Source organism: Dermochelys coriacea, chromosome 3, assembly GCF_009764565.3.
Source record: "Dermochelys coriacea isolate rDerCor1 chromosome 3, rDerCor1.pri.v4, whole genome shotgun sequence".
Lineage (NCBI taxonomy): Eukaryota > Metazoa > Chordata > Testudines > Dermochelyidae > Dermochelys > Dermochelys coriacea.
The window spans coordinates 48,577,166-48,595,834 of record NC_050070.1 but is presented as its reverse complement, the minus strand read 5'-3'; the positions used below and the strand labels follow the sequence as shown (position 1 = coordinate 48,595,834).

At 42.6% G+C, this 18,669-nt stretch overlaps 1 protein-coding gene across 13 annotated transcripts in view; it reads right to left on the bottom strand.

The window, feature by feature from the left end:
• PRIM2 (DNA primase subunit 2) overlaps window positions 1-18,669 on the bottom strand; it is a 295,884-nt gene that overhangs the window by 223,385 nt on the left and 53,830 nt on the right. For 12 of the 13 annotated variants that reach the window (XM_043510414.1, XM_038397764.2, XM_038397762.2 and 9 more), the window contains one exon: window positions 7,149-7,244. The exons of the other annotated variant lie outside the window; for it this stretch is intronic. In XM_043510414.1, coding sequence (XP_043366349.1) covers window positions 7,149-7,244 — 96 coding nt within the window. The remainder of the gene's footprint in view (window positions 1-7,148; window positions 7,245-18,669) is intronic. 13 annotated transcript variants of the gene reach the window in all.

Sequence of the window (18,669 nt, the reverse complement as noted above, 5' to 3'; positions counted from 1 at the left end):
TTCTCTCTGGAACCCAGAGACAAATATGATGAACCTCAGGGGGTTAGTACAGCCAACCAGCATTTTGCCTCACGCCACACAATCCTGTTGTTCATATTATATGGTAGATGACAAATGTTATTCACACAGTAGCCAGGAAACAAAGCTCATGCACCATTAAGCATAAGTGACATGCTTGGATGACAACCCTTAGGTACAATTTTTCCTTCCAAGATGTGAGGAATTAAAGCTATATTTATTAAGACCTTCTGATGTGCTGAGCCAGTTACTCCACTGGACACAAATGTTTTACTGGTTCCACGGAAGGATTGGTAAAGCTAAGGATGGGCACCTTTGCATGTTTCACCTACCTGTATAGGAGGCTACCAAAGACACTACCCAATCCTAGACACTGTATACTCCATGGTGGAGCCAGAATCAGACCTGAAAAGTCTCTTTCCTGGCTCAGAACAAGGAACAAGTTATAACTGAAGATAGGTATCTCAGAGCCCAATAATTTTCTAATACAATTTCCTCCTTTGAGAGATCAGACAGTTCCATCAGCACATTTATGATATCAGATTTAAGGAACATCAGAGTAGTTTTCACAGACCCTCATAAAAAGCTCTAAATTTAAAATAGGACCTACACCACTGTCTTCTCTGCAGAACTTTGGCAATGCATTTGAGGGTTTCCAAGAGACTCTGGATACAAGAGGCAGTCCTTTCTGGAGCACAAGATGGATCCTGTGACACAATACCCTGTTTCTCCTACAGAGGCTGTGTAGCAAAGAAATCCTCAAATCTGTTAATGTCAGAAGAAAACTGAAATGAGTCTAGTACCTTCACATCCTAAAGGGAGCCTCCGATCCTGGCATCAGTTCTTAGCCTATCAGATTCTCATAAATCTGGTTCTTGGCAGCTCAATTAGCCCACAGGAATGGGTTGGGAGCCAAGAGTACCTCAGCAGTTCCTACCCAGAACGAAGGGAAATGACAGTCCCCAGACCAATTAGATTGATTATTACAACTTCTGACAGTAAAAGAGTCTAAGAATGGATCAATCTCTGTCCTCACCCACACGTCAGGGTCCAACAGATGGAGCACTGGATGGGGAAAACCTTCTCCCAGACAAGCAGGGTATGTCTGAGTATGTGCATCTGGAAATGGCCAAACAGGAAGCACAAGGTAAAAAACAATAGCCTGTAACAGAGGTCCATCATTCCAGAACTATTAACAAACCCCTCTGACGCATTTCCCTTTTTCAGTGTTGAAAGGGTGTCCAACACTGATCTGCTTGCTTATGCCACTATGTTAGGTACAGAATAAGTTGGGCAAGCAGTTCTGCAAAAATCATGGTGTTGGAAAGGTAGTACCAGACCACTGACCTGGACAGTTTCTGGGACTCCGTGGTACAGAGTCACTAGACAAGTGACTCTCACTCAAAGATGTGATTTTCATGCTGGCTGGATCCCAGGTAATTGGATCCATTTCCTGGCAACCGTGCTTGGCAATCCATGTTTGACTGTTGAATCTGGATTCAGGCTCTGACCCTGGATCCATTTGAAACCAAAGCCATAGTTATCAAGCACAGAATTAAAAAAAAAAAAAAAAAAGAGCTATTTAGTTAGCTCTGGATCTGTACTCTGTTGTGGATCCAGGTTTTTCAGATCCCAGATACATGTTAGGTCACCATCCATCTGTGGATCCAGATCCTTAGGAAATTGGATCCAACAGCCAGAAAGCCACTTACAGCACATAGCTAGGTCTCCTTGGTCAAACTGAACAAACCTAAGGACCTCAATAGTGCCCAGCCTGAGATGCCTCCCACATGCAGGGATGCAAGAGGCAGGCAAACCCATTCCTGTGTGACAATCTTTGAAGCTGACACTGAACTTATTCAGCACCAATTTAATCAAGTAGACCTGAGGAGTTTCCCTCGTGAACATGGGGGTGTGTTGGTCCTCCTGCTCTTCCACACCTACCCAGCATGCCTTTGTCTTGACATCTTCTCACTTCTTTAAAAGAAAAATCTGATTAACTATAAACAAAATTTGCCTCAAAAAGATACGGAAAAAAAGGAAAAAAGAAAAAGCAATGAGGAAAGCATCAAGGACACTGTGTGCAATCCAAGTCTCGCTGCACCTTCAGCAGTTAGAAAGGAACTGAAGGGTGCTTGGGGTCACTTCCCCTTTTATGCCCTCAGAACCCTCCAGGATGGAGGGAGAAGGAGGGGTGAGTGGCCCCAATGGACAATGCTTTCCAGAAGGCTCCAGAAACTCTCATGGCACAGGCATCTTGATCCCACAAGTAGGAATATACAGAGACCACTCGAAGAAGAAATATGAAATTTACACACTATTTTGTTTTGGTGTCTGGAGACTGGAAACAGACTCAAAACTGCCACCTTGTAATGGGGAGGTCTGAAAAGTAGAAAACTTGAAACCCCTCAGTTGACCACATGCTGCAAACACCCATTTCAAATCTAACATAACCAATGGTACATGGAAAGCTTTAGAAACTCTTATGAAAACAAGAAACCCATATTATAAATTTGAACACAAAAAGCCAGCACATGAGAGAAATCCAAGAACACAAATAGCGTGCAGTTCTGGTCTCCCATGTTTAAAAAGGATGAATTCAAACTGGAGCAGGTACGGAGAAGGGCTACTAGGATGATCCGAGGAATGGAAAATTTGTCTTATGAAAGGAGACTTAAGGAGCTTGGCTTGTTTAGCCTAACTAAAAGAAGGTTGAGGGGAGATATGATTGCTCTCTATAAATATATCAGAGGGATAAATACAGGAGAGGGAGAGGAATTATTTCAGCTCAGCACCAATGTGGACACAAGAACAAATGGGTATAAACTGGCCACCAGGAAGTTTAGACTTGAAATCAGACGAAGGTTTTTAACCATCAGAGGAGTGAAGTTTTGGAATAGCCTTCCAAGGGAAGCAGTGGGGGCAAAAGATCTATCTGGTTTTAAGATTCTACTTGATAAGTTTATGGAGGAGATGGTACGATGGGATAATGGGATTTTGGTAAGTAAATGATCTTTAAATATTCAGGGTAAATAGGACTAATCCCCTCATATGGGATATTAGATGGATGGGATCCGAGTTACCCAGGAAAGAATTTTCTGTAGTATCTGGCTGGTGAATCTTGCCCATATGCTCAGGGTTTAGCTGATTGCCACATTTGGGAAGGAATTTTCCTCCAGGGCAGATTGGAGAGGCCCTGGAGGTTTTTCGCCTTCCTCTGTAGCATGGGGCATGGTTGACTTGAGGGAGGCTTCTCTGCTCCTTGAAGTCTTTAAACCATGATTTAGGGACTTCAATAGCTCAGACATAGGTGAGGTTTTTCATAGGAGTGGGTGGGTGAGATTCTGTGGCCTGCGCTGTGCAGGAGGTCAGACTAGATGATCAGAATGGTCCCTTCTGACCTTAGTATCTATGAATCTATGAATCTCATAACTCCACATACAAGTGATAGGAAGCTCCCTACAACCACTGCCACTGGGTAGATTGTTACAAATTGGTTCCTAACACCACAAGCAATAAGCAAGCATCTAAAAAAAAAAAATGTGTTTTCTTCTGTCACCTACTCATAACATCTGTGAGCTTCCTCACTGACTGAAGAAATTTACTGCAGCTAGGAACTACTTTCAGGATTAGAAATTCCAAAAATATATATAAACAGTCCATGGGAAGGAAATACAGATGTTTCAGAACAAAATAAAAACTTTAGAAACCTTCACAAAATCCTGTTCCTTCTCCCTAAAGCATAACTGTAGTATGAAATTTCAAAATACCACCAAGGGGATGACCTGGGGTAAAAATCATGATCTCTGCCTTTGACTGCACCCGGTCCAAATGCATGAACTATTAGAGATGCCAGAAACAGGTTTCTGACCAGCCCCAGAACAGCCAAATCCAGCCTCCCACTGCAAGAATTCTTATTCTGAAATGCCTTTTCAGAATGTATTCATTGACCATTCAGGAGTTGATGTTCAGTTCATCGACTCCAAATGTTTTTGCTATCACAAAGCAGAAAGAGCCATTCTAGATCATTTAGGATAAAGGACAGGACTGCGTTTTACAGACTTCAAGTTACAAGATAATTTTTCTGACCCTGACTGTCTTCATGGGGAATTGGAAGGAAGGAACATGGAAATGTAAGAAGCAAAGTTAATGTAGAAGTTTGTGTCATTTATGTGTCATTTGTTTAACACTGTCTGGACCCATCTAGCCATGACTGAAGTTTTCTCAGTGCCTTTGCAGAGTACTGGTGATGTCTTCCCCCACTTTTTAGTCTATTCACTAGAGGTAAATACACTTTAGACAAGGGCTCTCAAAAAAAAAATTTAGTTTCCCCTATATATATTATTAAAGAAGTTAAATAGGCCAGTGGCAAAGTAGCTAAAGAAAAAGGGGCACATAGTGATAAGAGCAGTTTACCACCTTTGATGTAAGTCACTCGTGTCGTAACTACTGCGGCTACTCCATGGATTTTCTAGCCACCCAAGTCCAAACTGGGGGAGATGGCAGTATCACTCTGTCTGCCCCAATCCCACATTTGTGCTGGTGAAGAGAAGAGAAGAAGTGAGTTGCTGGAGGCACTTCTTTGCTAGCTTGACCCGGGGGTTCTGGTAGGTGATGGTCTTGGCAACTTCCTCTGAGCAGAGCCTGAGATGTTTAGACCGATCCCATTTCCACCACCACAATGCTCAAGCCTGCAGAGAGTCAAGTAGCTCTTCTTCAGACCTGAGATGTGAGGTGCGGTAAGCAGAGTCAACTATCTTTGCAATTGTGGAAAGCCAAGGGGATTCTTTGATTCTCTACTAAAAGCATTTCAGAGTGAGAGGGGAGGATGCTGAAAGATTCTGAGTGTCTTGACTGGCAGAGAAGAAATGTTTCCCAAAAGAGGGAAAGAACAGATTAAAGAATATTTAAATAAAAGTTAGATATACTCAAGTCAGCAGGTCCTGATGAAATTCATCTTAGGGTACTTAAGGAATTAGCTGAAGCAATCTCAGAACCATTAGCAATTATCTTGGAGAACTCATGGAGTACAGATGAAGTCCCAAAGGATTGGAGAAGGGCAAACATAGTACCTGTCTTTACGTAGGGAAACAAGAGGATCCAGAGAATTATAGCTTAGTCAGACTAACTTCAATCCCTGAGAAGATACCAGAACAAATTATTAAACAACCAATTGGTAGATACCTAGAGGATAATAGAGCTATAAAGAATAGCCAACATGGATTTGTAAAGCACAAATCATGCCAAACAAACCTAATTTATTTCTTTGATAGGATCACTGGTCTGGTGGATAGGGAGGAATCAGTAGACATGATATATATTGATTTTAGTAAGGCTTTTGACACAGTCACATATGACATTCTCATCAGCGAGCTAGGGAAATGCGGTCTAAATGAAATTATTACAAAGAGAGTACACAACTGGTTGAAAAACTGTACTCAAAGAGTAGTTATCAATGATACACTTTCAAACTGGGATGATGTATCTATTGGGGTCTCACAGCAGCCAGTCCTGTGTCCAGTACTAGTCAATATTTTTATTAATCACGTGGATAACGGGAGTGGAGAATATGCCTATAAAATGCCATTCTGGGGAGTAGTAGCAAGAGTGTTGTATGCAAGACAAAGGAGATAATTGTCCCACTCTATTCAGCACTGGTGAGCCCTCAGGTGGACTACTGTGACCAGTTCTGGGCACCACACTTTAAGAAAGATGTGGAAAATTGCAAAGAGTCCAAAGAAGAGCAACAAAAAGAATAAAATGTATAGAAAACCTGACCTATGAGGAAAGATTAAAAAACTGGGCACGTTTAGTCTTGAGAAAAGACGACTGAGAAGGGACCTGATAACAGTCTTCAGATATGTTAAGGGCTGTTATAAAGAGGACTGTGATCAATTGTTCTCACTGTGCACGGGACAAAAGACAAAAAGTAATAGGCTTAATCTGCAGCAATGGAGATTTAGGTTAGATATTAGATCAAATTTTCTAACTATAAGGGTAGTTCAGCGCTGGAACAGACTTCCATGGGAGGTTGTGAAATCCCCATCACCGGAGGCTTTTAAGAACAGGTTGGACAAACACTTGTAAAGGATAGTCTAGGTTTACTTGGTCCTGCCTCAGTGCAGGGGACTGGACTTCATGATCTCTCAAGGTCCATTCCAGCTCTACATTTCTATGATTCTATGAAAAGGAAAGGGAAAAGTACAACACATGAAAGACTCAAGACTGAAAACCAGTTTGATCACTCAGGTGGAAAGACACGTAATCTGCAATCCATGACTACACTCCACTTCCCATTAGTAAAGAATTTCCTCATCCTAAAAATTCTTCCTACCAGAAACAGGAGCTCCTCAGCACCAGATAATTCAAATATCAGAATCAATAGGGAACAGTTGAACCACATAACCTAAAGTTGGGAACCTTAGGGTTTAAGGTAGGGATATAAATATTGTTTTAAAAGTTAACCATTTAAAACATTAAAAAATATTTCATTTAAATGATTAATTAAAGGGTTGGCCGGGTTGGGGCCGGGCATGCTCTGGGCGATGCGGGCCGCTGGGCCAGCCAGCCTGAGATTAACCAGTTAAACCAGGGATGGGCAATCTACGGCCCCTGGGCTGGATCCAGCCCGTCAGGCACCTGGCACCATGGACACCACGCCACTCCTGGAAGCGGCCGGTACCACAGCACCGCCCCCTGCAACTTCCATTGGCCAGTAACGGGGAACTGCAGCCAATGGGAGCTTCAGGGGAGGTACCCACAGGAGAGGGCAAAGCACAGAGCCCTCTGCCCACCTCCCCACCCCAGGGGCCACAGGGACATGGTGACAGGTAAGCAGCGGCACCAGGCTGGAGCCCGCACCCCGCACCCGTCCTGCACCCCAACCCTCTGCCCTGAGCCCCCTGATGCACTTCGTACCCCTCCTGCACCCCAAGTTCCTGCCGCACCTCCTCCTGCACCCCAAAACCCCACAGATGTGGCCCTCGGGCCAAAAAGTTTGCCCACCCCTGGGTTAGACTAATGCTTACCAGTTAACATATTATATCCCTAGTTTAAGGAGGTGGAGACAACATGCAATTGTGACATTTACACTAAGTATTGTTACACAATTTCCATCAGCTCTAATTTACCTTATAAAATTCCAGTTCTTCTACTTTAGCTCCACCTAAGCCAGGAGTTGAATTTCGCAGTTGGACTGCAAGTTTTTCTTTCACGTCTTTGCTAATCTAAAACAAAAACAGTTGTGTTTTTAAACTGATTATACATTTTAGATAACATTTCTTTACATGAGCTAATCAAGAGTTTACGTTTTCAGTAATAATAAGTATGATATCCTTTCAGTTTGGAAAAAAACAAAATAACTAGGGGACCAATAAAAAGATCACCACAAAATTGTTAAAAAAGTGTTACTTGGTAAACATCTGAACAGTAAAAATGACTGGGAAGAATTCAGAGGAGGACAAAACTCTATTAAGGGTACATCTACATGGTGATAAAAGCCCCATGGCAGGGCTCAGGCTGCAGGGCTAAAAGTTGCTGCGTAGATGTTTGGCTCTGGGACCCTCAATACTAGCCGTGTCCCAGAGCCTGGGCTTCATCCTGAGCCTGAAAGTCTACAGGGTAATTTTTCAACCCTGAAGCCCAAAACCCAGGAGTCCAACTCAGCTGACCCGGCCAGCCACAGGATTTTTTTATATCCCTGTTTAGACATACACAAAAAGTCAAAGTCTGCTTGGAACAGCTAGGGGCAGTGTGAATCCGAAAGAAAGAACTGAAAGGTACTCCGAGTTTGGTTTTCCTTTCCACTTTTTCTCAGTCATTTCCACTGCAGATCATAGTGTGAAATCAGATGTCTTTTGAAGGACAAAGGTTGGTTTAAAAAAAATTATTAAAAACCACATTTGAATTTATTACAACTATTGTTAAGGCCTAAATTCATTACAATGTATTACAATTATTTAAATAAATAAAATATGTTGAATCAATAACTTTTCACATTTAATGAATTAAGGTCTGCTTCTTCATTTGCGGAATCAGGGTAAAAATATATTCAGCTAACTTTTAAGGTCAAACTTTATAAACATGGCACTATATACCCTGTACTGCATTAAGTATCTGTACCATTTTCAGTCTTCACAATGTAATGAAATCTGGAATTGTACTTTCCCTCCCCCCACAAATGTCAGTACTTTCAGTTGTCACATGGAAAAGCTTAGCAGAAATAATTTTTCATTTTTTTCTTATGTATCCAGCATATTTGAAATAGTTTTATTTCGCAAACAAAACAATTTAAAGATATTCATTTTGTGTGGTTAATTTAATTCCAATTTCCAGTATGATGCAGATTGACACAAATGATGACTAAAAAGTTATTCAAATAAATAAATACATTTTAATATAACAAAAAGACTTAACAATTAAAAATTTAAATAGTTGTTAAGCTAAAGCTATATAATTGCTTAAATAAGTGTGTATAGCTATAGTGCATCCTCCCGGTTAGTAAGATGTACTAAACGAATGTAAAAGCTATATTTAATTGTAAATAATCAAATCAATGTTTTAATGGTTACACCAACCAATGGGAACCTCTCTCTCAAGGAAAACAGGAAGTTATAACAGAACACATTAAGATCAATTATTTAAATCAAGGTTTTCTGCTTGCTAATCTAAAACATGGATCAAATTGGTGATATAAAAATCAATCAACCCTGAAAGGGACATTAATCGATGCTAGTAAGCCTGAAGTGAGGCCTATTAGTTTAGGTTTGTGTGCAGCCAACTTATATCAAGGTCCTAGGTCTCACTCAACACTGAGAAATGCACAGCTGAAAACCAATCTGGCTCACCTGTGGGTTAGCACTGATAAAATAGATGTTAAGTTTATCAGAATGTGTTTAGACTTGATGAAACACTTGTAGGATGCTGAATGTATTGATCTCACTTATAACATCCGTATCACATGGTATAAAGTTATATTGAGTGTTTGCATTGTAAACCTCTCTAATCTGTAACTCACCAAATATGAAAGAAGCATTAATTAAAGTAAAGTGCTAGTCCTGTACTCAAGGAGACCCACTGAAACCAAATGAGCCATTGTGAAACATCAAAGGTTGATGCTCAAACACCACACCCACGAAGAGGAGAGGGGTGCAAACACCTGTCCCATCGGTATGAACTCTGGGATAAGGGAATAAAAATCCATGACGGGAAGGAATTGTATCACTACGCTGCTTGGAATTTTGAGAGGGCAATATTTCTAAGCAAGGGATCCCCAAGTTGCTTGGCGTGCTTCAGCTCTAGAGGACACAGAAAGCTTGTACATCACAGCAGTTTCTGTGACCTTTTGGAACCTGACTCATTTGTGTGTGTATGTTTATCTGCTTTAACCTTGTAAATAACTCATTTCTTTTTCTTAGTTAATGAAACTTTAGTTCATCCACTGTAGAACTGGCTATAAGCGTTGTCTTTGGTGTGAGATCTAAGGTTCAAATGACCTAGGGTTAGCAATCCTTTGGGACTGGGAGTAACCCAAATATTATTGTAAATTTTGGTGTAAGGGACCATCTATCACAAAGGCAAGCTTGCCTGGGCGACAAGATAGACCGAAGTACCCAAGAGAACTGTCTGTGACTCCATCGTTGAGCTACTATAGTGCTTGAGGAGTTCACACTTGTTACTTGGTTGGTAAATCTAAGTATAGAACTCAATCAATTTGGGGTTTGTTCCCTGCTTCAGGTTGGCATCATGCTCATCATGCTCAGCTTGACACAGACATCATTAAAATATTTATATAGCACAATATGTTTTTGCATATTGATTTACAGAAATAGTCCCACCATGAAATGTTGAAACATTAAGTAAGGCTGTGATTAAATATCTGTGACCTGTATTTTCTTGGAGATTTTGGTGATTAAGCTAGTCATCCTGTAAAAGCTGCTACATGTGTTAAAAATCCAAATACTCCCAATCCAAGATAAACTAGGCATGTTGTCAGAAGGGGGGGGCGCAGTGCAGTGAAGTTTGAGAACCTCTGATCTACTTCATTTCAAGTGGCCTCCCATGATATGCTTTACCCCTTATACTTGACAATATGTCCCAGCTTGTATTCAAAAACTGATTTCCTTCTCCCCAAAAGTGGAGTGTCCTGTGTAGCTCAAAAGCTTGTACCTTCCACCAAAAGAAGTTGATCCAATAAAAGATATTACCTCACCTACCTTGTCTCTTACATTAGTCCAAGTATATTATGTCAAAAGAGTTACCTTTGCCAACCAAACTTGTAATCGCAAAAATGATATCACATGTTCTCTAAGATCTATTTTTCATAAAATAATGTGCATCAGAATTATATTCTCCTTCTTAATTCTTATCCTTTAATTTGCCATTATTAAAAAAAAAAGTGCTGATTGTCTGCACCCAATTTCACAAACTATCCACATCTCTCTATTAATGGTTTGCCCACATCGTTATTTACCACTCCACCACTCTATGGGTCATCTGCAAGCTGTCAGCAATGTTTTTGCATTTTTCTTGCAGATCACTGGTAAAAATATGAAATAGCACTGGGCAGAGAGCCAGGTCCCGAAAGACCCAGTGGTGAGCTGGAGCCGGTTTGCACTAGTTCGCTAAAACCGGTTATTAAATTTAGAAGCGCTTTTAGAACCGGTTGTTCCGCGAGGGACAACAGGTTCTAAAAGGGCTTCTAAATTTAACAACTGGCCAAAAGTGGTGCCGTAGGCGCCGACTCCATGGGTGCTCTAGGGCTGGAACACCCAAGGGGAAAATTTGGTGGGTGCAGAGCACCCACCAGCAGCTCCCTGCCCTGCGCCCGGCCCCAGCTCACCTCCCCTCCGCCTCCTCTCCTGAACGCACCGCCTCGCTCTGCTTCTCTGCCCCCCAACCCCCGCCGGCTTCCCGGGAATCAGCTGTTTGCGCAGGAAGCCAGCGGGGGAGGGGGGCTGAGAAGCAAGCGGTGGCTTCACACTCAGGCCCAGGGAGGCGGAGATGAGCTGGGGCCGGGGGGCACGAGGAGGGCCGCCCGCGCCACAGCAGGTAACCCGGGAGGGGGGGGCACGCAGGGGAACTGCTCCCCACCCCAGCTCACCTCCGCCACCCTGGGCCTGAGCACGAAGCTGCCGCCTGCTCCTCAGCCCTCCCAGGCTTCCCGCACGAACAGCTGATTCGTGGGAAGCCGGGGGGGGGGGGAGGTGGAGAAGTAGAGCAGGGTGGCACATTAAAGGGAGGAGTCAGAGCGGAGGTGGAGGTGAGCTGGGGCTGGCCGTGGGGTGGGGAGCTGCTGGTGGGTGCTCTGCACAGACCAAATTTTCCCCATGGGTACTCCAGCCCTGGAGCACCCACAGAGTCGGCGCCTAAGGTGCCACTTTAGATGTGATCAGTGGGGGGAGCAGCTGCTACGCTACCCTGCCCCCAAGAGCCAGAGGGACCTGCCGGATGCTTCCTGGGAGCTGCCCCAGGTAAGCACCACTGGGGCTCCCCACCTCACCCCCCGGCAGGTCCCTCTGGATTTTAGAGGCAGGGTGGGCACCCATTACGGTGGCCCACCAGACCCTCCTGCTCGGTTCTGGGGGCAGTGAGGGGACAGGGGAAGGGGGTGGATGGGGAAGAGGTTCCAGGGGGGACATCAAGGAACGTGGGGGTTGGATGGGGCAAGAGTCCTGGGGGCGGGGGTGGGCAACGACCCCCTCGCAGGGTGAGGAGGGAACCGATTGTTAAAATTTTGGCAGCTCATCACGGAAAAAAAATCACACACACACACACACACACACACACACACACACACACACACGACTTATCACTTTTCATTGGTGCTTCCCAAATAATATATGTTTTGAGATCTCAGACAATTTTTAAATCCATTTAATATTTGCAATATTGACTGTAATTTCAATTTCAAATCAGAATATGGGTGTTACTTAGATACCATATACAAGTCTAATAATATATCAGTACAGTTATCGTCACCCAATTGTAATCTTGTCAAAGAACAATACCAAGTTTAAAGGGACATTTTTCCATTAAGCATGCTGATTGGCATCATCAATAAAAAATAAAGAATAAAATAGAGTCACATCACCCATTCTATTGTTTTCTGCAAGATCACTATCTGCTGACTGGCCTATAGTTACCCAGCTCATCCCACCTACCTTTTTAAAATATTAGCAAAAGAATTTTTTTCCCCTCTTCTCTGAAGAAAACATCAGTTTTCCAAGATTTATTAAAAAGCAACATAGGTGGCCTGGATGTTATCTAGTTCTGGAATGTGGGAGGCAAGAGAAATTCTGGGGATCTGGAGGTGGTGAGGAAGGGACAATGAAAGAGAGGTTCAAGGGACAAGCGAGTGTGGAAGAGTGCAGGAAAATGCAGAATCATCTATAAATTTAAAAAAAAAAAAAAACTTTAAATGCTCCAAAAAATTCTAAATTGAGAACTGAATGTCTAAAGTTTCAGTACAGATAAAATCTTCTTTCCTTCATTCACTGCATACAGACTTGTAGAATTCTGCAGGAGGGACCCCTTTTTTGATGGACTTCATAAGATTGTTTGATCAGAGCATCCATTCTGTGATCCACATATACCAATCCAATTGATACTTTTAATGCGCATTCAAAAAAAAAAAACACAACCCTGGGAAATTCCCATATAAAAATCTTCATTATTAAATAAGTTACATTGCACCATGTGCTTCATATGCCATACAGCTAATACAGCACTCTTTACAAAACGCACATCTTTTTGGAAATGCAAATGTTAGAATGCTCCTAGGCACTGCAGTAATATAAATAATAATGTCTTAATATGAACAACAATAGAACACAAATAGCTCAGCAGCACCGTACCATTCTTTTCTATCACTTCATTCAACTTCAATCACCCATTCAACCTTATTAGACATAAAATTAAAGATCTTATTTTCTAGTTCCATTACCAATATAACTCCATATTAAACCAGTCATTTCAAAAATGTTAGTTTCTACACAATACTGATAATAAACTTGCAAGATTTATATATATATATACGCACACACAATCACAATATTTCATAACTTCAAGCAGATCATTCCAATTTTAGTTCATACAACTATTTTACTACTCCACTGACACAACACACTATGACAACTTACAGTACACTGACAATGATTATGGAATTATATCCTTGTCAATCTCTCTACTACAGTTCAATATACAAACAGAATATTGCTATTTTTAGAACAAAACAAGGGACCAAAGTGAAGGTTCAGGGTGAAAGGTATAACTTGAGCAGGATGATGAGTAAATAAATAATTAAATGGGGCATGAGGGTTGGCAATATAGAATTGGCTGGACCTTTCAGCAGTTCGTTTCCAGACATTCTAACACTAGCAATTTTATAAAGCTGTAATATTTTTGTACAGATAGTAACAGTCTAATACTGGTTTCAGAGTAGCAGCCGTTAGTCTGTATCCGCAAAAAGAAAAGGAGTACTTGTGGCACTTCATCGGATACATTCTGCTTATAGATGTTGGTTGGACACCACCAAAACATACTTTGAACCTTAACTTTTGTTTGGGAATTATATTTAATTTTTTACCAAAATGGAGATTTAATCAAAGTAATATTTTATAACTAATATAGGATACATTGATTTTGTAGTTTCTATCCTACTTTGGTTCTTAGCAAGCAAAATGTCTCAAGGTACTTCATATAATGAAACCACACAGAGGAGATATTGCAGAGGGGTTTTTTTGGGTGTTGGGTTGTTTTGGTTTTTTAAAATGTTGCTCAGGGCACAACTTTTTGGTGACTATCTCACAGTATAAATACAAACAAACAGCTTTAGATTTAAAATCACAAACTCCAGTATCTAAAAGACTTTGCAGCACCCATCACTATGAATAATTAAGCCCAATAATCTATATTATTATTTCTGGACATTAAATCGTTTTGTGGCTTACTATTTCAGCTTCTAAACTGTTCTAAATATGTAGTTGTTCTTTTTGTTAAACTTTGTTTTCCAAGTTGCTTCAGAAATATTAAATGCTTCATTTTCTAGTCACTGTCCATCTTTAGAAAATTCTTTTAGTTGACCACGATATTACATATTTTACATCTTTGTTTTCCATTCACTTTTCAATAATAAATATTTAAAAGATGAAAAATACCTTTTTTTTATACAACTGAACAGCTGCAGATGCATTTAAAAATTACATTCATAGTTTAACAGGATATAGTTAACCTGTTTGGGAGAAAAACATGTTCGTTCTTCCTTTAAAAAAAATTTTTAAAAAAGTTCATGCAGAAACAGTTAAAAAAAAGCAGAGTTGTGTTCTCTATTGTACTCTAACAAATTGTAAGTACAGCAGACAAAGCATAGGCTAGCTAAAAACCCTTAATACACAAGCTGCTCTCCAGCAATTCAGTTTCAGATACTGGATTTTGTTATCCCTCCATAAAGACATGACTGATAAGTGCTGCCTTAAGGGTCATGTCTACAATTCAACTGGTCAGGGATTGATAGATGTTAACACCAGAAGGGACCATAAGATCATCTAGTCTGACCTCATGTATAATACTGGCCACAGAATTTTACCCAGTTACTCCTGTATTGAACCCAATAATTTGTGTTTTACTTTAGCACATCTTCCAGAAAAGCTACCAATCTTGATGTGAAGACTCCCTTTTATACATCCAAGGATCACATTAGCCATTTTTGCCACAGCAAATTGCAATGGGAGCACCTCTTCAGTTGCTTATCACTGTAATCCTTTTTAGTCGCTACTTTCCAGAATATAGACCTCCATTCTGTAGATACTGTCTTATGATCCAGATCACCTTATGTCTGCCTTTTTGTCACTGGGTGGTATGGCTCTTTAAGGGAGTGATACTGGGAGGACAGGGATTAGGTGATAGCTGGAAGACCATCTAGTCCTCACAAAAGCCTGCAAAAGCTAATGAGAGCTGCAGGAACTACAAAGGCTGCCGCTGGCATCCCCAAATCAGGGGAAAAGGACATGATTGAGATGCTGAACACTTGTGTTAGAGAGGTTTATATTGAATAAATGAAACCGAAGCCCTGAAGAAAAGGGGACTGAAAACCTGTGGTTCAAGTAAAAAGAAAAGGAGGAATTGTGGCACCTTAGAGATTAAAATTTATTTGAGCATAAGCTTTCGTGAGCTACACCTCACTTCATGGATGCATGGTGCATCAGCTGGGGAGTTAGCCCACTGAGTTCATCTTCATCATTATTTATCACTCTATCATCCTTGTGTCTAAGGTTGCCAACTTTCTAATCGCACAAACCCAATCACCCTTGCCCCGTCCCCTGCCCCCCCTTCTCTGAGGCCCTGCTCACTCCATCCCTTCTCCCTCTGTAGCCTTGGTTTTCAAACACGCTCCCCTGGATGAAGATGGGGGATGAGGCAGTGCTGAAACTTGAGCACCAATACAGTTGCTAATACAGACAGGATGAAAGCATAATTAATCCCTCAAAGCCTACACGAAAGCCAAACTACAGGCTAAGAGAACCTTCCTACCAGCCTCCAATGAAGCTGCCAAATCTCACACCAAGGAGCTATCCAGGGCAGTGGTTTTCAAACCGTGGGTTGCTACCCAGAACTGGGTTGCAGCATGGAAGGGACTGGGTCATGGCGGCTCTGGTCAGCACCACTGACTGGGTTGTTAAAAGTCCTGTCAGCGGTGCTGCCCGGCTAAGTCCCTACCTGTTCTGACGCTGCACTGCGCTCCGGAAGGGCCAGCAGCAGGTCCAGCTCCTAGGCGGGGGGGGGACCACGGGGCTCCACGCGCTGCCCCCGCCCCAAGCACCGGCTCCACACTCCCATTGGCCAGTTTCCTGTGCCTGTGGGCGAGAGCTGTGCTGAGCTGCTTGCGCGCCTCCATCTAGGAGACGAACCTGCTGCTGGCCGCTTCTGGGGCACAGCGTGGTCCATGGTGTCAGGATAGGCAGGAAGCCTGCCTCTGCACTCCCGCTGCACTGCTGATCAGGAGCCACCCGAGGTAAGCCTGCGCTCCAATTCCCCACCCCAGCCCTGAGCCCCCCCAAACCTGGAGCCCCTTCCTGCACCCCAAACCCCTCATCCCTAGCCCCACCCCAGAGCCTGCACCCCCAGCCCAGAGCCCTGACCCCCACCCCACACCCCTCATTCCATTCCCAGCTATGTTGGATCATAGGCATCAATAATTTTCATCAACTGGGTCGCCAGAAATAAAGTTTGAAAACTACTGATCTAGGGTGATAACTGCTTCATCACTTCTGAGTGCCTATAATCCGCACAAAGCACTGTGAAGAATTATCACCCTACTTTGTGCAAAAGATCCTGAACATTTAGGAATCCTTCTCAAAACTGCATGGATCCATTCTGCTATACCCACTAACCAGCACCTCACCTGCATTCCCAAAGTTTAATACATTCACTAATCAAGAACTTCTGGACATCCCAAGTGAGTCTCAACCCAAGACTTGTGAATCCAACAGATGGTCTTCCTGGCTTGTAAGAGAGTCATGAGCAACTATGCCACTCAAAATAGCCGATGCCTCAGAGAAGTAATCTTCCCTTCATCCTTCAAACACACAATAATCCAACCAGCACTGAAGAAACTCACCCTGGATACACAGTCTACCAACCCAGCATCAAATCTCCCACTCCTCAGCAATCTTATAGAGAAACTAGCCAAAGGCCAACTACAAACTCATCTACTTGAAGCTAATATTCTAGGCCCAGCACAATCCTAATCTTCAAGGTACTCTACTGCCTGGGCGTAGGATATCTAAAAAAAAAAAAAATAACCATCTAAAGCTCTAGGGGAAAGACTGTGGTTGACTACATTTCTCTGCCTCAATGGAGCTTTCTACAGAAAGGGCAAAGATCATCTGTACAGAAGTCAGAAATTTCTAAGAGGCAGATCCAATCCTGAGGAATGAACTCTCCAAGGAACAAGGACCATCATAAATCTCACCACATTTTGCTCAAAGTACAAGGCACGTTTCTTTGACCTCATCTTCTCTAACAAATACATAGCAACATGTATACTTTTAAGTAACCACCTTACCAAAACAGATAGCTCCCACTGCACACCCTTCTCCTGCTGGAGAGAAGATGAGACAAACCAATGTGTGACAGATGTGTAGTCACACTGCTTAATGTACTATCGGAAGGCACTCAAACTCTACACTGATAAGCCTGGTATAAGAACCTATATCAAACAGAATACAATAGAAATTACTTAATAGCATACTTGAGACTAAGTTAACACACTAATTCAAGCTAACATACAGAAAAGAAAAATGTACATCAAGTGAAAAAGCACAAAACTGGTCATAATTTTCCTTTCAGTTCTCCTGAGTTTTTGGGAATATTTTTTAAGTGGAAGTATGAAGAAAGTCAAAGTATAAAACTTCTGACAGAAGTTTTAGTTTCTCTAAATACTAGAACATTTAAAAACTCTTCCCATTATATTAAGTATTTCTGAAGATTAATATTTTAAACCTCTTTTTGTAACCACCCAATTTCTAAATTAAGGCTATCAAATACTTCATTAATTTTCTTTCAGACTTACATGTCCACCAGATATTCAATAAAAAATTTTAACATAGACCAAAGGTGACCTTTTTAAAAATTAAAATTAGATGCTGCATGTGTAACCCATATACCTCGTGGTGTTCTGTCCCATCTAGTGGCACCAAGACCACTTAGAGAGAGAGAGATTAATGAGTCTTCTCTACAGCCTTAGCTAACAGCCAGTTAGCTTTTAGCTCATGAAGTAGAGCAGGGGTTGGCAACCTTTTAGAAGTGGTGTGCCAAGTCTTCATTTATTCACTTTAATTTAAGATTTCGCGTGCCAATACTACATTTTATCATTTTTAGAAGGTCTCTCTCTATAACTCTATATATTATATAACTAAACTATTGTTGTATGTAAACAAGGCTTTCAAAATGTTTAAGAAGCTTCATTTAAAATTAAATTAAAATGCTGATCTTACACCGCCAGCCTGCTCAAGCTGCTGCCGGCCTGGGGTTCCGTCACCTAGGCCAGCAGCAGGCTGAGCGGGTCCTGCGGCCAGGACCCTGGCTGGCAAGGGGTCAGCAGCGGACTGAGTGGGGCTGGCGGCCAGGACCCCAGGCCAGCAGTGGGCTGAGCGGCTCAGCCCGCTGCCAGTCTGGGGTCCTGACCCTGACCACATAGAGTAGGTACCTACTTTCTCCCTAGTTCTGGCCCATTCTCTTCCTCTCTCTGCACTGAGCTGAGGGTGGCAGTGCACTGAGAACAGGGCTGGGGGTGAAGAAGCAGGCTGGGGATTGGGGTACAGGGTCTGGCCAGGAGCTAGAATGAGGGAGGGGGCTCAGAGTTGGAGCAGAAGGTTTGGGTATAGAGCGCTTACCTGGGGAACTCATTTGGTGCCGGGGTGCAGGTGGGAATGTGGGTGTGTGTGCGCAGGAGCTCCCGTTTGGTGTTCATGGTGGGGGTGGGGATGTGGATGTGGAGGTACAAGAGTCAGGGCATGCGGTGTGGGGGTGCTGGGTATGTGTGGGGGGTGCCGGAGTCAGGGCTGGGGTTGTGTGAGGGTGCAGGGGTCAGGGCAGAGGGCTGCAAGGTGTGGGGGGTTCAGGGTCAGCGCAGAGGGCTGGAGTTGTGGGGGG